Source organism: Pieris napi, chromosome 4 (assembly GCF_905475465.1).
Source record: "Pieris napi chromosome 4, ilPieNapi1.2, whole genome shotgun sequence".
NCBI lineage: Eukaryota > Metazoa > Arthropoda > Insecta > Lepidoptera > Pieridae > Pieris > Pieris napi.
The window spans coordinates 7,246,872-7,269,734 of record NC_062237.1 but is presented as its reverse complement, the minus strand read 5'-3'; the positions used below and the strand labels follow the sequence as shown (position 1 = coordinate 7,269,734).

The 22,863-nt window shown below is 32.4% G+C and overlaps 1 protein-coding gene across 1 annotated transcript in view; it reads right to left on the bottom strand.

Annotated features, from left to right (window-relative positions):
• The window catches only part of LOC125048783 (putative inorganic phosphate cotransporter), a 44,356-nt gene extending 29,756 nt beyond the window's left edge, over window positions 1-14,600 (bottom strand). The window contains exon 1 of the mRNA XM_047647664.1: window positions 14,376-14,600. Within this exon, the coding sequence (XP_047503620.1) occupies window positions 14,376-14,448 (73 nt within the window). The 5' untranslated portion in view covers window positions 14,449-14,600. The remainder of the gene's footprint in view (window positions 1-14,375) is intronic.
• Between the last annotated feature and the right edge of the window lie 8,263 nt (window positions 14,601-22,863).

Here is a 22,863-nt window from a genome sequence, read left to right as displayed (position 1 = left end):
TTCTATCCGATGCGGCAAATCAATTAATAAAAAACATTTCTAGTTAAAAAGAATTTGTAATTTAATGAACTCCTAATCAATTCCAAATTCCAATTAGTGTTAGTATTAATAAATTAATTCAACTTTCATTAGCAGTTTATTTATACCAAACAAAGGTTTATTAAACATATTATTAATAATAAATAAAACAATATTGCATCGTTTAACTATACGATGCGAAACATTATATCACTTTTAAAAAAAGAACAGGTCTTTTGTCGTAATTTACATATGTAAGAGAAATTAGTCATTTTGTGTCGCAAGCGCAGTTCTGCAGCACGTGTAGCTGCGGAACTAAACTCATTATGTAAGCACGACTCATGACTACATTAAATATGTATAATAAGCCGCTTATGTACCATCGATTAACACGTTCACTGCGGCAAGTAAAATAATAATGTTTCATCAGGTGCGGCGGCGGGCCAAAATGCGCCCCCAATGATATTTCCGCCGGTGCGTGGCAGGTCTTTCTAGACCCAACAGCACTAGGATAGATTAAATTGCTATAACTTTGTGGAAACATAATGTTTACTTTTTTTTTTTATATTGTTAGAATGACCTTGAACCCACCTTCCTTAGGTTTGATTCGCCCCGGGATCTGGCAAACAGGAAATGAGAAATAAAGCAGGAAAAGCGGCAGGCCGATATCGACCTGAACCGCACTAGAATATATTTTTAGTAGTGATGGGACAGATAAATATCGAAAATAAAACAGAATTATCGTAAACTCAACTCAAACTCAAACTCAAAATATCTTTATTCAAGTGGGTAACCAAGTTTACTTTTGAATCGTCAAGTTAAATTAATCGTAAATTTACATTTACTACTAAAGGAACTGAAAAATTTATTTATTTACTTATGTATGCCTGTCTTGGAAACAGAAATACTTTTTATTTTTCTTAGTGGAAAATATTTCTTCACTGCTGTCACTATCACTGTCAATAACTGCAAGGCGAATTACTCTATTTTCCTAAATTTGTATTTTTCTTGTATTGCTTGCCATCGTCGATAATATCGAACGCTATGTTAGATCAGTTAGATAGCACAACACTAACTGGTCGGGCGCGCGCTCTGTGCGGTATCGGGTCGCCAGCTGCCTGTTGGGTGGGCGGGCTGAAATAGGCCCACTGCCGCACTCAGCGGATGCAAAGCAGCGTCAGTGCGTGGTAGGTCGATAAAAGCCTGCCGTTATGTTTTGATGGGGAAAACCTACAATTTTGACCGCAAGATGAAATATATATTTGTCCCTGTCGAATTTTTACAAACACCTGAGATAATCGTTACGCACCAGAGAGAGGGACATAGATTTCTTCGTCCGCACCAGCGGAAATACCGCGGCAGGCTGATATCGGCCTGTTACGCAGTGAACGTGTTAAACGATAACGAAACCTTATTCGCTTGGTATTGTAAAACAAAAGGCGAAATGATGTTCAATTGTTATTGGTCAAAGGCTTGTTTCGCCTGTAATCGGACTAGGCTGGTGACAAACAAACGCGCCACCGTTTGGCTCTTATCCTCTGCTTATATGAATTAAATAACAAGCCTATAAGTAAATAGCCATTAAGGATAAAATAACACAAGGTCACATCTGTATAATATTATTAACATAAATGTTTATGATAATTTTATTTTTGAATTTAGGATATAAATTACTTGTATCGCACTGCAAATGTAGTTGGCATATGCAAGGAAAAACTAACAGTGATAGCATTTGGCAAAAATGTAAAGAGGTAGGGAAAAAATACATAAGGTATGAAAATAATTAATCAAATACATTGGAAATATTAGATTTATTAAGATATAATAAATTATCAGGAACAATAATTTTCTAAGGTGCCATTTATACATTGTTACATTAGTTACAGCCATTATTAAATTATAGTGGAATTTCAGAGGTTTAGTATATTTTAAGTTCAAGTAGTAAAGATAAAATAGTAATAAATAAAATCATTTATGGATTTCTTTTTCCACCAAACCAATCCATTTGTTTTTATTTCTTGTACAGTCATGTTATAAGCCTAAGTAAATACGATAGTATTACATTTAATACTAAATACCGTCCGTTTGAAATCAGCCTTATTTGTGCTAATACGCTTTTTAAAGTAACAGTAAGTGTTGACGCACAACAATACCTGTATATATGACGCGCAATCACAATATTTCATACTGATAAGACGCTGCAGAGAAATTGTTAAAACATCGAGTCATATTTTTATTTAAATAGGCATTTAAAATTAGTTATACCTTTTGACGCAATTGAAATAAAGCAAACCCGTTAAAACCTCTTTTGACCCATCAAGATGCCCGTAGTGGTAATGTCACTTAACTTTGCTTATCAATTACTGAACTTGGTATATATCATCTGCACATTGCATATTAGTATATTGTATAAATATTTTGTAACCTACGAATATTAAATAAGCTATGATAATTCAAGACTTCGTAGCTTATATGTTTTGAGATATTTTTAGGTCAAGTTTTCCATGACACTTATCCTTTTAAAGTGATCATAATTATTGCAAGATAAGGTAAGACGACCTTGTTACATCTATGTTCTTAAATAATACGTTATGTATTTATTTATATGGTTCGCGTCTGTTTAAGATTAGAACATAAGGTATATTGGAGAAACCGCGAAGCGAATGTGCGGAATTTAACTAAACGCGAATCACTTTATTAACATAGGTCGTTATTTACAGTCAAACCTGGATAAGTGAGAGCTCAAGGGACCGCGATCTCATTTTCTCTTATAGAGGTTTCTCACTTACCCGTTTCTAGGTTACTAAGTTACAGAATGGTCTGTCTCACATATAGAGGTCTAAAAAACTATAGAAAACAATAACAGACGCACATTTGGTTTGAATTAATAACCTCGAAATTAAAGAATGAGTCATAAATAGCAAAAGTTAAATGCGTTTATCTGTCGCTTATGGAGAGGTTCACGCCTGAAAAAATATATATATATATATATAATATATAACAGGTTTCATGTTTCTCACTTATAGTGGTTTTAGAAGGGCAAAATGACGGGACCCGGTACATACTCTCATTAAAAGAGTTTTCTCGCTTACCCAGTTGTCACTTACTCAGGTTTGACTGTATATATTTTATCTGAATACAACATCTTGTAGCACCCGAAAGAAAATACCGCAAAATTACAATCATTAACTTTATGATCTTTCGCTGGTATTGGTAGTCATTAAAAACGAACCTAATGAAATCTAGCGACGGAATGTCTATGTAGTTTTTGAATATCCTGCTATGTTGGGAAGTTGAATGACGTGGTATGTAGACTCAATAATTAAATTATCGGCATCGCTATTGAAGTTACGTGAAGTTAAATCTAATTTTTATTAACAGTTAATATGTACAATTTACTAACTTTACTTGTCCAATAAAAAATAAGTACTTACGATACCTAAATTGTGAAATACCTAAATTTGTGGAAGTATACAATTAGAACTACCATGTAAGGAATGCTCAAATTACCGCCAGCTTTATTTTTTTTTGTTTCACCTTCAAACGTGTTTGAACAGACAAACATCAATTACCTGTATTGTCTTTAACCGAACTAAATAGTTGGATTTCTTAGAATCTATGGAATATTGAATAACATATGTGCTCAAGTAACAAATATTTTCACGCTTACACAGTACATTATTCTATTAAAAAAATACAAACCTTATTCCCTATTAAATGCTTTACCTCCGTGGCATTGTTTATGTCCTATGTCCTGTTAGGATTTTAAATAACACAAAATTTCGTTTACTATCTATATATATAAAAAGAAAATGGTGTTCGTTTGAGGCTCTTTCACGCTTAAACCACTGATCGTATCGACATGAAACTACCACCATTCGATGCGAAATGGTCGATCCTAGATGGTTTATGGCTATTTATTTTTTTAATTCCAACGTTCCTTCATTTTTTTATTGCTGTTTTACTGTTATGAAAATTTATGCATACGGAAGTCCGTATGCATAAATTTTGAACGTGAAAACGTCAACATCTGTCAAAAACTCGATTTTCGAAATATTTCAATTATCTTAGCGGGAAGTTAAAAAGAAGAATAATAAAAATATGGAAAAAAATAAAATAATGAAACATAAAATTTATTTTAATTCGTCCAGCAAAGCGGGCGCGAAACGGCTAGTGTACCTATACAAAGAATTTCTAAGCAGTTCTTGAAATAAATACTACGAAAAATCAGTACTACGAAAATCATTTTATCCTACAATAAAATCCTTTAAGTAAAACCTTAAGATTTAAAAAAAAACTAAAATCGCGATAGGAAAATAATGTTAGTGTATTAACAAAAACCGTCATCGATGCATACATCAGCGTACAGCCTTGCGATTCTATAACTTACTTTTCGAACTCACACAGCGGTTTTCGCATCAGCGGTCGCTCTCAAATCAGTCGTGAAGCAGTCATTTTATGATTTGACATTCTGATAAACAATAAACTACAAGCTCCCACCTTTTCAGAATGTCAAATCATAAAATGATTGCTTCACGACTGATTTGAGAGCGACCGCCGCGCCGGTGCGAAAACCGCTGTGTGAATTCGAATAGTGAGTTACAGAATCGCAGGGCTGCGCTGGACGTGGGCCTCAGATTTGCTGTATCTCTATCGTGATCTTTTGTATTTTCTACAGTTACATTACAGGTCTAAATCAAAAACATGTCACACATGATAAAAGCAAACGCGAACGCGAGAGAGGCTAAGGTGCTGTATTGAAACCCGCAGTCGTTACATGTTATAATAGTGAACTCCAAGGAACTCAGATATCGGAATACCAAAAATTTATCTGGAGAGAGCCAAATGCATGCATTTCGAACATAAAAGTGCCTAACTCAAAAAATAATATAAGAATAATAAGTCGCTGCTAAAAATTAAGATTACACACGAGTTAAGGCTTTAAAGTGCATGGCGAAATTATCACAACCCAAAATCGGCAGGTAATAAACCAGTATGTAAGGTTATTGACCTTTAATTACGTCTCACGATGACTGATGAGTGATTATAATGTTTTTACGAGAAAGCCCAAATTTTGCAGTGGGAGCGGCGACATGCGATTTGAACACGCAATTTCGAATTAACATTCTGATTTTGTTTGGGTTTGACTTCGCTGAATAATACGAAAAAGTATCATTAGTATTTTCTATTCCAAGGTCATCTATACGCCAAACGGAATTGAAATATAATAAATAACTTGCGTACATTTCCATAATAATAGTTTAATTTTATTAGGAATTATACTAGGTTTTTCATATTATTTTCTTGCATTGATTTACTTATATATATATTATACTTAACATGAAACACTGATCGTATGATCATTTGGTTTTTAAAAGAAAATAGTTAATTTCTTTCGAAATTGATTAATATTCACTGTTGCTGTTTACATTCACTTAAAGCTGTTTTAGGAAATCCATTGTCTGTCATATATATTATGCAGTTAAATAAATAAAAGCTATTTTCTATATGAACTGAATAATATAACATTTGGATCGAGGTGCTAAGTAATTTTTCATTGCATCTGTGGATCAAGGGCGAATTGATGCAAGTATATTTCTAAGTAACCTACTGACATAATTATTAATAACTATAAATTAAACACAGCGAACAAGTGTATAGAACGTATAGAAACACGTATTTCATTAGTTATCGTAATATTACGAACCACGAACGTGACAAAAGACAATCTTACGAAAGCGAATGTACCTTGGAAAAATCTAGTATTTTTAATGTAGTGATATTTCTCTTATTTTTCATATCTTAATATATTACTTGTAATTTACTGCAATATTGGTTTGCGTTTGTGGCACGATTTTACAGTGTAAAATTTTTCTTATTGATTTCACAGAATTGTATAGCTAACTTCGATGGATTGTTGTAGACATATTTATATACAACAAGTATCATCAATATTGTCCTACAGCCATTGCATCGTGGATGGTAATATGAATCTGAGTATAACGCGATTTATCGGTATCACCTTTAATTGACTTCCCTAATACTGATCTTTGAGAAGACAACCTACGTCATACAATCTTTAGGTTCCAAAATATAACTTCAGTAATTAGTAATTATTTTTTACTATTATCCTTTCAAAGTTACGTGTTTTTTTTTCAATTTGAGGCCATTATAAGAGGCAGTTAAAAGTCCATATTAAAAGTATAAAAATCTAATAACTACGTTTGCGGTTTAATTTTCAATTTATCTCAGCAATAAATTTTTATTGCTATTTTTATAGCTTCACACAATGTGACGTAATAATTACTTTCTAGTGTTAGAGTAAGACATACGTGCTTTACTAGATTTCTTTTTGACTTTGGTTTACCACACTTAGTTTGAACATAGTTTTATATAATACTAGCTACCCCCGCGAACTTTTTTTCAACTTAATCCCTAGCCTACCTTTTTAGTACATACCAACTTGGAACATTTTTCTAAGCTACCCCAGAGACTGTTCGATTTTCCGGAATGAAAACATTTTAGGTTTTTCTGTGATATTTCTGTAGAGGGTATAAAAAAATAAAAACTAAAAATTTGTCTAAAAATTAAAAAAAAATTTTTTTGGGTGGACACCCCTTATCACTTAAAGATTTGAAAGATAGATAGTAGCCGGTTCTCAGACTTACTGAATATGCATAAAAACTTTTGCGAGAATCGGTAAAAATAATGTAATAAAAAAAATATGGTTATTTTATTCATTTCATAAGAGTCCTGTTCCGGACTTTGCAAGCGTGTTTACATAAATTTCATGAATCTCTTAAATTTATATTTAAAACAATTTTATTTTTATAAACAATTATATATATAACATACGAAAAGTACTATGACAAACAACAACTTCAAACTGCGTGATATAGCTTTTAAATACATTATATCTTGTAAAACACTCATAAACCATGCTCTTGTAGGAGCCGTGGGAAAGGGCTTTATTACTTGAAAGGAACTATTTTAACCTTCATACAATAATTATGAGTCAGAGTAAAAATAACAAGGTCACAAATAACTAATGTAATGGAAATTAAGGCACAGCATATTTGTCATGATTTTTAATTAGTTTACCGATGAGACGCTTGTTGACTTTCGAAATATTTTATAACTCAGAAAATGATTGCGTTTAGGACTTGAGTATTCGCGAGAATAATTAAACAAAATAGTACGGAAATTGTTGTTCGCGTCGCCTATCACCCAAGTTTATTAAAAAATCTGTAAAACAAACGACATAATTAGGTGAGAGTTAGTACATATATACGAACGTAGGATATCCTAGGAACCAAATGTTATCGCCTTGGATGACAAGCATCTAAATTCTAAGGATAAGCAGCGGCCTTTTTGAGCGGTATTACCGGCCTACGTGAGGAAAATGTTTATTGTACTGAGTCAATAAAACTGTTGTTTGTATGGATTTTTCAACGTCAGCGGATTATGGTCCTAGTTTATATGACACAAATTCGCGAATAGTTTTATTTTATTCAACATAACTATTGCTGTTCAAGCACAATACATAACATATATGAATAAACGTTTTTGTATACTGAGTTATATTTGCGCATTTAGCGTTCTTGTTAATAAGCAAACTGTGGCTTTCGTAGATTTAGGGTATGATTCAGAAACCAGACTATGACTTTCGTATTTCAAATCTTAAATAAAAGATAGTCCATATTATTCTTCAAATTTCAATCTATAGGTAGAAAACATTTTTAGAAACCATAACGAGTAAAGCGTAAACAGACCAGCGTCGCGTTGTTCACATGTAAATGATTACACATTTGTCACCAAATTTTTTTCAACGGTTTTGTTGATTTTGCGATCCCGGATAATAGAATTTCTTGCTAATTTCTCATATTCACAGGCAAAGTCAGAAACGAAGCTAGTCAAGCCCATAAAACACATCAATGAACTAGCAACTGGTTTTATAATAGTACTTAAGTAATCAGTGCAATTACGAGCCGTCATTTACAAAGTGTATTATCTAATCTGTATATGTCGGATCTAAAAGATCTCTTGTATGTAAATCTCCATTAAGTACTTCACAATAAAGTTTAACGCGTATTTACTGGAACTATTTCATAATTAAAACAGTGTAACGAAATTACAAGATCTATTACACTAGTTCGTTGGTATCACCAACAGGTACATATTGTATTACAAATCGATGACATCAAAATGTCACTTATAACCTAGAAATGCAATACTCTTACTTGTTTATGGTCAAGCACGTGCCATTTCAATGTCACTGATTCTGGATGCAAAAAGAAATTTCGAATTTAAATTTAAAATATTTCTAGGTCCAATTCAGTTTTGTAAATCACAATGGTAATCATAATACTAAACATAATGCTGTATTAGAGATATTTTCTTAGATTAAATTTACTAGAATGATATTCGTAACACGGAGTAATCACATGAGATGGATTAAACAATAATCTATTATTATCTCTCTCTAATTTTAATACAGATAATCTAGAGTTTTTAAAAGATCATTTTAAGGATTTTACTTGCTCTTAATTACAGTTATACTATTTAGAAATAAACCATGATTTATATATTGATGATATTATTGAAGATACCGGCGCTTAGAAGCATTTGAGATGTGGTGCTATCGTCGCATGCTTCGTATAAGCTGGATCCAGAAGGTCTCTAACGAGAAGGTTCTGACACGAGTTGTAATGTCGAAAAAGCTTTTGCAGAACATTAAACAACGGAAAGTTGCGTACCTGGGCCACGTGTTGCGCCATGACCGCTACCACCTCCTTCAATTAATTATAATGGGTAAAATCCAGGGTAAATGGCGTGTTGGTAGAAGGAAGAAATCATGATTTCGCAACGTTAGGGAGTGGGTATTGCAACGGCGGAAGAGTTGCTGCATCTGGCACAGGACAAGACACGCTTCAAGATACTGACGGCCAACCTCCAGTAATGGAGAGGCAATAAAAGAAGAAGATGATTTATATCAAATAAATCTGGTAAATTTTTGTCTCTCTAAAAAGTCTTAAATTGTAAACTTTAAACAACTATGTTACGTTAAAATAAAATAGACAAATAGGTGAGAAGATTCTTTTCCTTTTACTTTTACCGGGAATCGAATTATGAGTTATCAAAAACAATACTGGAAGGTTGGCTGGTTACCATCGTAGCAGATTATGACAAAAAGGTGTAACGTGGTTGATCTCAATAAAAATAGCGAATATCGGATTTCACAACGAATTACGTAAACACAGATGCAATCTATACTTTTACGAGTTAAGAAATCTTCATATCTTAAATTATACCTTGGATATGAGTGGGATTTTGACAATTATTGATAACCATATCACTGATGCAAGAGATGAAGGATATGAAATCAGATTTATTCAGTTTATTTTTATTTTATGTATTTATTAAAACATCATAGATAAGTTTGTCATTTTTTGATTTTGATTGATTAAAAAGTAAACGCTTTTATTTGTCAGTAAATGGATGTCGCCACTACGAAATCATAATAGTTGGCATTATTGCCTTTCTGGCTCAATTATTCATTCATTTTAAGCTGGTTTCGATTTTCGGTGAAATAATAATTTTCGGGTTGCAAGCACTAAAGGGAAATTATAAGTAGACCAAATAAGTCCCATTTGAGTTTATACAAGTAGATTAAAGTTTTTTTCCGTAAATTTATAAAGAAAGAGGTATTGAATTATAATTAGTATAATTTTTTATTATAATTAAAGATTTAAAGTACTCTTAAAATAAGAACATTTTTTTTTTAATTTCTTCTTAAATCGCTTTCCTCTTATAAAAGGATCTATGGTAGTCACTCTTACTGAGTGAGAGTATCGAACATATTTTCTATTCTTTATATTATGAATAACTGATTTAATACATCACGATGGTTAATGCCTTCAGGCACCTTTTTACTGCAGGTATATGCCAACCGCAAATTATATATACGTATATATTGTACAGTTTAATGTAGTCGAACCAGAACTACCTATTATTTTTCAAAACTAAAATTATAATTAATAAGTTTGTCTTTATTTTTCTACAATATCTAATATATATATATATAATATAAAGAAGAAAGGGGAATCGGGTCGGAGGTTCACCTGATGTTAAGCGATACCGCCCATGGACACTCTGCGGTGCCTTTTTAGAATTGGTACGCTCTTTTCTTGAATTTCTCTAAGTCGAATTGGGTATTATTGTAATTTAAGTAGTATAATTTATACGTTGTTATAAAGCAAAAGGATGAAACATAGAGTAAAACTTTAAATTCAAATAAAGGTTTTCCTCAGATATTTTTCCTATTGGCGACCTTCTGGTGTGCCAATATGTAAAGAGAATTAACTATATTTGCTTGTTCATCTATAATCGTTGAACGTGCAACTTATCTATGCGTTATAATGTTTGCACACTTTTCTTTAACAGTTTTCTAAGCAAACACTTTCACTCTATTTGTTTATGATTATAATTTATTCCTAGAGGATGTGTTATTATCATAGCAATTGTGATTATGTCCAGGTATCTTTTTAATATTGTATTATTTTTATTAACGGCACTAGGGAAAATGCAAGGAAACTATCATTTTATTATTAAAATTAATTATAATTTAACAATGATAGATTATAAATTAAAATATAATTAACTATAACTTATTAATTAATTTCCTTTATGAAAGGCCAGAAATGAATATTTTCCAAGGTATTTTTTCTAATAATTAGTTGGTTTATTAAACGTCAGCATTCGAATATTAAAAATCTTTCGTTTAAGATTTTATTATATATACGTACATAATAAATTAAAAAGTGTTGTTTACTTTGATTTCGGTTGATTATTTCACGTAATTGACTGAAATCAAAGTAACATTTATAATATATGTACTATAAAATTTAAAAAACTACCGTTACCTTTATAAAACCGATTACAGACCGACCAATTTCCAGATAAATTTATATTGTCCAATATGTTAAAAAGGATTTAGTTTTAGGTCTTTAGGAGGTCGAGGGCGTGCGTCAGGCACTTGCCTATTAGATAACCAAATGATCATGAACAGATACAGAAATCTGAGGCCCTGACCTAACACGGTTGTAACGCCATTGATTTATTTTTATTCATATGTTCTCTATAAAAAACGGCGAAGCACTTCGAGAATAGGCTTCGCTTGGCTCGTCTTTGTGGGTGCCCTAGCCCCCAGGTATATTTGTTATTACCCTGACAGAATATGAAACATATTGTGCGCACGATGTCGTAAATATTTTATTATTAAATAAAATATATTATACTATTTTCGCTATTCAAGTTTAAATTTAATATAGTGTTTTCTTAAGCCCTATTGTTATTCTATTTCATGGTAGATCAGCTTGGTAGAAATAAAGTTCCGTAATGGTGCTCACGAACAATTGACTCATTAATTATTTGAATTTAATTATCTATGGCATGACATAAGATAAGATGCAGAGACTAGATGAATTACCTTGTATTACCTACTATGAAAGTGACAGCTGTATTTAGATATTAAAATGGCCAGATGTCTTTTTAAGGTTAATCAAAGAGTAATTATGTATTTCAATTTGCAATGATTTCACTTTTATTGGACATATTAAAACCGAATAGCACAATAATGTAGGTTTACACATTTTTGAGGTTGACTAATGTACGGTAATTGATAATAATACAATTGTGTAATACAATCATTAATTAATGTCTAACGACTTATAAATCTTTTATACTTATAAATCACATTTTTTTTTACTATAGGATATACATAGTCTTTATACCGTGCAATGTGCATAGATACTCTTAATTCTAAAGTAATATATTTTAAAATAAAATCATTGTTAGTCTACAAATTAATTGTATACGTTTCAAATTTTGAATTTTGAACACGCATGGCCTGTTGCACAAACGAGGTCGGATATCAGATATAACTAAAGGTGCCTAAAAAAAATAAGCCTCAAATTTCCTATAATCGTCTAACAACACATCTACTTAGATTTTAATTATCCCTAGACAATAACATGCGATCGGTCACATTTTTCCTTTAGAATTCGACATTTGTAACTAGAAATGTTCTTGTTCACCTTTAAATACCTCAGATCTTGTATTTTACATTATATAAGCCAGTGGGTGAATGACAAGAATTTTTTATTGCAACTAGGTCTCGGGCTAGCTGTATTCTAAACAAAATTAATCTGATAAAAATGTTTTAAGACTATTATATCTCTTTCTATGGTGTGTGTATACTTATAGTTCGTAAAAATATTTCCGTGGCGGTTCTAAAAGTAAATAAAAATACTTTATGTATTATTTGAAGTCGCGCCTCCTCTAGACCTCACACAATCTAAAAGTGTTGATAGATCCGTAACTGCGTAAGTTGATTAACCAGCCGAAAGTTATAACTTTCTCGTATTGTGTTTACAATTTTTTAAGAACGTTTTTTTTTTTTATTTAGGAAAAATTAAATTACGTCGTTGTTTTGGAATTGTCTACTTAAACACGTTAGCCTTGGAGGAATAAGGTGGAGGAAACTTCCATCCGTTCATTAAGCAGGTGCCTACAAGTTATAGGTTTCAGTGACCACACGAATCTTGAAACAAAAGAATACTTTTTTACCCACACAATCTATTCTACATATAGCAATGGTGTGCGTCAAAATGTGCCTTAAAAAATATTAACGTATTTCAGTGCGTTTCTTATTATTTTTTAATAATATATTTTTCACGAAAGTTACCCGAACGTACACTGAACAGTCATCGCATCTCATCTCTCATACAGCATTGTGCATATAATAACAAAGGAAATACTTTTCATATTACAATATTTCTTAATGATTCTTTTCAAGGCATATTTCATGAATCAATTTTCCCGTTACTGGTAATTAGTGTAACTTGCAATATATTTTTAAGAACAGTATAAACATTTCTTGGTTCACTGGTTCACTGTTTCTCTATATAGGTAGATAAGGTTTCATCCCTTTTAACCAGAAAATAATCCGGGTTCATCACGTACAAACCTTGAACAACACAGCATCGGGGACGAACTGCGTAAAAATTCAGTTTCTTCGTAAAACATTTCTCTTATCGCAAAAGGTTTGTAGTTAAATTACTCTATAATTAGTTTTTTTTCTATGTGGAAAAAGACACCACGTTGTAGAGAAATATAATGTTCAGCCTCAATTTAATGGAATGTGAAAAATGCTTAAAATTATGTTTTGCCTGTTGTAATTATAATACCTAATTCACGTCCTTGTATTTTGTAATCAAAATTGAATTAGCTATCCTTTATAACATAAAGTTACATTATAAATAATCCCATTATATATTAAACTAGCAGTGTTGGCCTAGTGGCTTCAGCATGCGATTTTCATCCTCAGCGATGAAAAGTCGTAAGTTCGATTTCCAACCGTGCACCAATTGACTTTCTGTCCATGTGCGCATCTAACACGAAACACGTTCGAAAAAATCGAGATAAAACCGGCATGTGTGTGATCCAAAAACGACGATATGTGTAGGACAAAAGGCCTAATTTGTATAATTTATATAACAGGGGGCAAACAGGCAAACCTACTTCTATGAAATAAAACCCCCTTTACCCCTAATAACTTAATTTAGATTATAGATAGTACATGTACCTACACACACGTATTACATGCAGACTTTAATTTTAGTCCAAATTCAAATTTGAGAGCAATTCTTATGCTTGGACTTATAACACGGTGGCAATTAAAAATATGAAAGTTATTTTTGTTTTCATTTTTTTTTAAGATAATTTAGATTATTTAGATTTATTAATAATTTAGTTTTTATATTAACAAGAAAATTTCATTTCCAATTTTTTTATCATATTTAAAGGTTAAAGATGAGATGAGATGTTAGTAAGATCCTGTAATTTAAGAACTACAAAACTCGAATATTCTATTCCCAAACCATAATTCTAAATAAGTACGAGTTATTATTAGATAAAATTTTACATTTTTTAATACATAATACATTGAGTATATAGGAGTGGTAGAAATAAATATATCCTATTGATAACACGAATTACTTCGACGTAAGTTTTTCAATTGCCAAGGTTATTTCAATTTAAATAAGAAACACACTAAATCAAAAGAAAGTATAAAAACAACGAAAAAATTTTAATACTAATTTAAATTAAGGAAATACCTCATAAAAATGCAGATTACAACATTTAACTAATTGGCCGCAATTAATATAAAATTCGAAATAAAACGACATTAACTATGCAAATGTAACAAATGATTGTTCAGCAATCCGTTTATAATAAAGGTATCAGCTATTGTTTACATTTAATAAATATAACAAGCAAAATTTGAAACAACTTACGTGGTGTGTCCGATATGTCATCCATGATCGCCAATTTGCTTGGACGCTTATCATCTTCAGATTTTAAACCCATTGTCACAATTAAATTAAAAAAGTGTCACTTGCACTACGTTTGACCGATGTTCTTAATAGGTTGTAATCGTAATTTACCGTCAGAGCGCCATGGCGTATTTTTCGTGGCGTGCAAAGTGTCAGAGAGGTTTAACTCGACTGCCGCAGCGCGCCGGTCTAGGCTTATTATAAAAGGTACGTGTTTACTTCGTATGAACACGCGATAGGTAGATGAATTTCATTGACAGTTGATAAATAATTATTTGACAGTTTTATCACTTTTCTCGTTTATCCGATGAAATTTGTGAAAAGTTTCTACTTCGAACTTGGCCATAAACGACGCACAACGCTATAGAATCGCAAGCTTGGGGCAGTGATTATTTACAGACGGTCCGAAATAAAAAAAAAAAAATATTATGTAATATTTAAAGAGGTTATTACCAAAAATATGTCTAATTTGTGTTTATGGGTTCCCTGAGATTGAAAAATCTACTCACTACAACATGGTCTTAACTTCAGATTTGTGTATCAATTTTTTTTGATAAATTTTTTTTACGCAAAAGCTAGCCTGCAGTGACTGACACCTCCCGTCAATTGTTTCTTCATGATGTTTTCCTTTTATAAGGAAATATTAATTTATAAATAAACCCATTTGTATATTGCTGGGGTTCGAACTTACGACCTCAAGGTGTGACTCGACTTTACGGTTGTGTTAATTTTAACATCATTTTGTGCCAAAAAGTAATCATTTCTTGCTATGTTTATTTATTTTTTCTTTCTAATTGGAATGATGATAAGCTCACATTTTAATTAATATATACTTACCGAAATTAAAGAACTGACGCGCAAATTCCGTAACAATGGAAGTCGAAATTATATATACAATATATTTATTTAATAATATATAAAATATAATTACATATATAGAAAACATAGGCCTATATTGACCTATGTTTTAATAAGAAAATATTATACGGCAAATTGTGTAAACAATTGTATTGACCTTTAAAAACGAATTCTAATTTAAATCAAATCAATTGTACTTATTATATCCATTCATAAAATAAATTCATAATTAAAAAATACATGTTTTTAATATTATCATATATTTTACATACGTAAAACAGGAAACACAACTTTTCTTATACGACTTTAATTTTTATTGCTGTTTAAATCTTTTTTAATTTATTAGATTTTCTGATATGGCTGTTTAAATTAAAGATCCATGTGAGATTTTTTATCGTATCGTATTTTATACATAAAAGTTGTATCATGGGAAAAACTATAGGTTTTTCCGCAATACATAATCGCGGCGCCAGATTTGATAAATTTTGGAGGAAAGGCCAAAAGTTCTAATCTAATTAGTATTCGGTTGAATACAAAGGATTGAAGCTACCGTATTTGGGGCTCGCCGCTAACAGGTTTCCATTGTCGAGATTTTACCAATGTGCTTTGTGGCAACCGCACATGTTTTATTCAACATGGTGAGACATAAGTTGTGTATTGTCAAATTTTTAGTTGTATCTATATCTTACATTTACTAAGTAAAAAAAAAGTGTGTGTGTACAAAGTACACATGTCAGAAGTGAAACTTCAGTGGCAAACTCATCTTGAAGTGTTGTTCATATTTATACAAATCTAAAAGTTTAGATTTCCGATACTTAGAGGGACGGAAAAATGAAGATATGTTAGGAATTTAATGAATTTAATTGTCATTAAAATATTAATAAATAATGTTACACTAATTTTTTTTCCAACCCCGATAAAGAAGTTTCACTTCAATCAGTTTATTTTCAATAATTTACTGAGAAGCTAGTTTCTGTAAATCTTTTAGCCTTCAATATGTACAGCGCTATCTGTACTTCGACTCACTCCAACAAATTGCAAACAAGAGCAGAATATATATGTATGTGTATAGTAATAATAAGAATAAATCACATTTGAAAGTAAAAGTCGCCATAGTCGCACACTTCTTAAATGTCAGTCAACGACTTCCTATTCGAGCGAATTACTCAGTTTCGAATATCATGTAACTTGGTTTAGGTAAAACTCTGTTCCACTCCTATCCTTGACGCCGCTGAAGTTATCAATAAAAGATTTCGATTCTAAATTATGTCTGACGAATTTTGTACGATGAACTTCCAACCTCGTGAATAAAGGAATAACCGATGTGAGAGTTTGTTGCTTAACACGTTTAATAATTATACCTCTAGGTTTTTTAATAAGATAAACTTTATTACCTATATTCATTAAAAACGTGGAGAGTACGTACAGCATATTTAAAACACACTCAACCCTGATAATCTCCGTTTAAATCCCGGCTAATGGCAATGCAAATGCAACAACCTGGACTGGCAAGTTTTTGAACTTAAAATCTGCCGACCTGTTGATATAGTAGATATAAAAATAGATGATCAAATAAATGGATGCAATCTGAGGCCAAGACACGTGTAGTGCATTTTATAGCTTGATATGATCTTGAAATTTACTTTCTATCCCTAACAAATCAAATAAGGTAAGTTTGAATGTTGCGTTTGAATCTTCGTTTTTCTTTCGCGGTTAAATTGGTCAATCCCGAAACGTTTACCACTTTATTTGGCTCTCCACTCAATTACAGACTACACAATCATAATTGACAATATCCAGGTTGTTTATGAATGGTCATAGAAATACAAAACGTCACTAAGGAAATGTTACTCTTAATCACATTATGTTCTTAGAACGTGAAACTGTAAAGGTGGGAACTGACCAAAGTTACGAGGTGTAATGTAACATGTAATGTAATGTTACACAGCGAGTATTCGTGCAGTCAGTACGTCGTGTTACGGGGAAACCAGCGAGCAACGAGCCGCTCGTTGCTCGCTTTGAGTGCTCCACCCGGCTGTCGGTTTTTTGGCGAATCCTTTGAGTGTTACGCGGTTCGGTCAGTACGCTTTTTGTCAAAAGTCATCCCGAGCGCACGCGCGTAGCGAGTAATCACACGTCAATCAATCAATCAATCAAACATGGAGTGGGACAAAGAAAAATCTCTGTATTTTTCTATAAAATGAGGAAGTGTTGTGGAACCCAGCTCATCCAGAGCAAATAAATTCAACAGTTCTTCAAAATCGATCGGAGACATGCGTACACAATTTTTATACTGTCTAGTAATCATTTGGTTTTTCAAAGTTGCTATCAATGACAAACCACCACATACGCCTCTGTTTTTAAATAAGTTTAATGCCCAGTAACGTTTTTTCTTCTTCTTAATTTGGATGAAACAATAATTAAGTAGAATCAAATATACCAGCGCGTCCTCGCTGTCAGCCATCTCGTGAACACTGGCGGCGAAAGCGGAGCACAGACGTTTGACGAGCATGTTACGCCGATTTTAAAACACAGCGTAACATGCTCGATGCGTTACACGCTCGATGCGAATGCTACATTACACCTCGTAACTTTGGTCAGTTCCCACCTTAACGTTATCGCAATATCGGCGTGTAGTCGTTAACCCACAGCCTATTAAAGGTGACCGACCTCTACGCCTAGACACCCTGACGCCGCATCCGATATTTACATACTAACGAGATCTGAAGCGGAAGAGGAAAGGTTTCTCTCTATACCAGAGTTCCCCAAACTTTTTTGTGTCGTAGACCCCTTGCCATGTTTTTCCGTGTTGGGTAGACCCCCTACTTACCTGATATTGATTTCCTGTAAATTTCTAACTGTAGTGAAGTTTAGTGTTAAAAACTTAAAGTAAAAACACATGTAAATTTATACATTTATTAATTGAATTTAAATTACAACTACTCAAAATAAAATTTTGTATCTATTTGTAATGTATATGTTTTGATATTATAAGATAGTATGATGTAAGTCAATAGGTACTATCTGTGTATGTGTTGAGATCCACTATCGTGGACCCCCATTTTCATGTCACGGACCCCCAAATTTTTTTTTCGCTGACGTAGACCCCTTGCAGGTTGTCATAGACCCCTAGGGGTCGATATAGACCACTTTGGGAATCACTGCTCTATACGTTAAGATTTACTCGCCTCGAATCGCCAAAATTTCCTAGATTCTTAATTTGTTCAACCAAATAGTTTCTTTATCTTACCTATATTTGTAGTTAAATATGTATTTCTCAAGTTGTTATTTAGCTATAAGACTAGAAAAATAATATTCCATAATTCACCTTTATTCGTTAAGAACAATACAGACGAGTTATAAATTCTTATCTATATTTTTACATTCCATTGTTTTACTCAGTCCAGCGATTTGTTTAGTACCTACTTGATTCTGAGTAGTGTTCTATTATCACATCAAGAAGGTGATTCATTAATCTTTTAAGTTTAAACGTGTAAATGACACGATACGAAACAAATAGTAATAATTTAAAGATTATGCAGTAATGCAGTTTCTAAATGTGTTTTGTACAATATTTCACCTTTATACGTCGATATGCAGTCTCTTCTGAATGATCGGTCTCTCTTAGGTTCATTTAACGTCTTCGGGCAAACCCCGAAATAAATGGCATTCTCTTTGACTACAGTATTTTTAGTCAAACCTAGACGTTTCTAACTAGTCCAGTCAAATTATGGCTAAAAACGGGTTAAATAAACATGAGCGAACACAGTTTGGGGATTTTGAGGATCGATAGGGGGGTGTATTCTGAGCATAAATTCCAATTTGAGGGGTTGTACTGAGGTCAGCTCAAGGTCATTTCGATGGAAACGCGTTTAATTCGATATCTCGAGAATGGTTAGTGTTAGGCGAAAAATTGTAGAGACCTTTTCTTTTCCTAACTAAATTTACTAACTTTTTTATTAGAAACTTTTTTTTATAACATTAATATTTTTCAAGTTATTACTCCCGCAAGGCAGAAATTTTACTTTTTTTTCAATTTTTCGTCGTTATCTCCCCAACCATTTAATTTTATTAAATTTTACCGATCATGGAAGTGTAGATCTTTTAATTATGAACAATTTTGTTCTTAAACTTTTTTCCGTAATGCCAATACCTTCGGAGTTATAGATTACTTTACCGAGCGAAATCCGCGCCACTGTCGCAATGTAAAAAGGTCAATCGATTAAGCTATTTAAAAATTAGGTATTTAATATGGCTAAATTCTTGGGTTAATTCTTGGGTTAATTTGGGTAAGAAGTAAATTAAAAATTAAAACTGTTTCACACATTTATTGATAGAAAAATAGGTTATAAAATTCGGAATATTAAGCACCCGAGGTCGATGGAAGTGATTCGTAAATATTCGTGGTCCTGACGGTATCGGGGCATACGTCTTCCTCGTCCATTGCGTCAAGATCATCATCGTCGATAACGTTCGCGACATTCGAACAATAGTTCTCTTGGCAATTGGTGCAAATCACTGAGCAAAAGAGGCCGGCCTTTCTGCATTCGCACGCTTTGCCGCATTTGGTTTTGCATTTGCACGCAATCGATCTCAGTAAATTATTAATCTTAATATATGATTAATAATGATAATTAATCAGTAATTATTAGCCGATAGCGATGTCATTGAAACCAGCTCCGGATAATTTAGGACGACGTATGCCCCGATACCGTCAGGACCACGAATATTCACGAATCACTTCCATCGACCTCGGGTGCTTAATATTCCGAATTTTATAACCAATTTTTCTATAAATAAATGTGTGAAACAGTTTTAATTGTTAATTTACTTAAATTTACCTAAATTAAATACCTAATTTTTAAATAGTTTAATCGATTGACCTTTTTATATTGCGACAGTGGCGCGGATTTCGCTCGGTAAAGTAATCTATAACTCCGAAGGTATTGGCATTACGGAAAAAAGTTTAAGAACAAAATTGTTCATAATTAAAAGATCTACACTTCCATGATCGGTAAAATTTAATAAAATTAAATGGTTGGGGAGAAAACGACGAAAAATTGAAAAAAAAGTAAAATTTCTGCCTTGCGGGAGTAATAACTTGAAAAATATTAATGTTATAAAAAAAAGTTTCTAATAAAAAAGTTAGTAAATTTAGTTAGGAAAAGAAAAGGTCTCTACATTTTTTCGCCTAACACTAACCATTCTCGAGATATCGAATTAAACGCGTTTCCATCGAAATGACCTTGAGCTGACCTCAGTACAACCCCTCAAATTGGAATTTATGCTCAGAATACACCCCCCTATCGATCCTCAAAATCCCCAAACTGTGTTCGCTCATGTTTATTTATTTCGTAATTTGACTGGAGTAAACTAAAAGTAATGTAATCTGTTCGGGCCAATCTACAGAATGTTTCCCCTAAAGGTATTGTATGCTCGGTTTGACAGGTCATTTCAAATATGCATTAACAATATTTCAAGTAATATAAAATAGCTGTTATTTCGATCTTGGAGTTATAAATGATATGTATAGAATCGCACGTGATTTTTGAAGAAAAAAAAGTATCATAAATGCCCCTGGACATCTCGATTCCCCTAAATTTGGGCCTTTTTTGGGAATGGCTGTCTCGGTCGAACGTTACCTGTACTTGTAACATGTTTAAAGAAGTCGTAACAATAAGTACAGAAGCTTCTAAATTTGGGGACCAAGACTAAAAGCTATTACAACAAAAAATGCCGTTCAAAATTATGTTAATGTGTTAATGTAACAGACCTCATGTATTATGCAATTCTAAATCTTCTAATGCCTCAACATGTATGAATAAAGACATATTTTTAATTTTATTTATCAAAACATTTAAACACACAAACATTAAAATTTAAAAGTGATTGTTTATTAAACCTAATCTCTGAAACTACGAAAGTCTAATACTAAATTGAAGATTCACCGGTCAATTCGGATTACATAACAATAGGTTCAACGGTTCGACGAAAAATCCTTAGTCAGAGACCTGAATGAAACCTTCATTTGTTTAGTCTTTGACTTAGACTTCAAGTCAGATCTGAGGCTTGACTCTGGCATTGAGAGTGTCCATGTCCATCACGTAACATCAGATGAGCCTCCTGTCCGTTGGCCCCCTGTTCTATACATAAAAAGTATGACTTTGAGGTGTTATTGTGTATATTAAAAGAAAGTTCAAGCCGGTGGTGCTGATTTATTATATAATATCAGGTTACAGTTGCATGACAAATGAAGCAAGATATTGAACTGGCCTATAGTATTATGTTGTTGAGATAAATCAAGTTATCTGTAATGAATCTGTTATACTGGATGACGAAACGAATATTTAAGTACTAGTTCTAGCCCTGAAGAGGTGAAACGGAAATTGCATGACTAAACTATTAACAAGCGCTAGTTAGAGTTTTATTATTGTGTCGGCCAGGAGGTTCAATAAAAATATAAATTTTTTTGTAATATAAAAAGATTTTAGTATAAATAATTACTTTCTCGTTTTGCTTAATAATGGTGCGTGGAAAGCCCACGAGGTCTGGTCAAAAGCTAGGAAATCCAGGGAGTCCTTCAATGCCGGATTTTGAGGTTTGGTGGTCTCAGGGTAACAAAAGAGTGGAGGCCCCCTCGCCCCAAATTGTTTTTAGTCGAGTTTTCCAATAATTTACTTATCGAGAAACCAAGTATAAATCATTTTATTATTAAAGTCTCTATTGTTGGAGCCCCTTCCCTAAAATCGGAGCTTACGTCCTTATAGGACGATGAAATCAAAATGTGATAGAAGGTACAAGGTGCTTTCGGAATCAATCAATCAAGTGGGGTATTTTTTATTATTTGCTTAATATATAGTCAATTCTGAACAACTTTCTAACATTTTAAATTAATTTTCTCCATATGACCAATACCTTACATACATCATTCATAGTGATAGTGATCATTTTGTTATCATTTACAGTATTGACATTTAGGTATAAGTAAGTACGAGTAGTACTGAAGCAAATGAAAATAAAATATTATCAATGCACTGGAATCACAGTTCCGCTCTTTAAGCAAATAGTTTTTTTTTTAATTTTAAGAAAACAAAACGTTTATTCCACTAGAAAACAAACATTTAATACTAGTTTAGTGCAGTTTCAAATTTGCAACAAGCTTGAATAATTTTCTAAAATAAAGTTTCATAGGAGAAGTTCAAGATCATCTTTTTTTATCCATCCATGCCACTAAAAACACAAATAAAGGTTATAATAATATTGAAATTTCTGGTGGAGATCTGGAGAATCACAGTTATATACATTGTAAAAATTCATTTAAATTAAGAACCTATTTAAGTTTTGTCGTCAAATCTAAAAAAAAGGAGCGACTGAAGAAGGCTGTATAAGAGTAAAATTTACGGGGGTTGTAGCGTCGTAATCTTCAACTAGCACAACCTTTTTGACAGTACTGTTATTAGTCTCATTGTAGATTGACGTTGTTAGCAGAACCAATAGAGCGCTATGATACAATATTTAAATAGTTTATTACAATACATATAATTATGAATTGGTACTCTTCGATACGTTATGTCAAAGTTTTCATTGTACG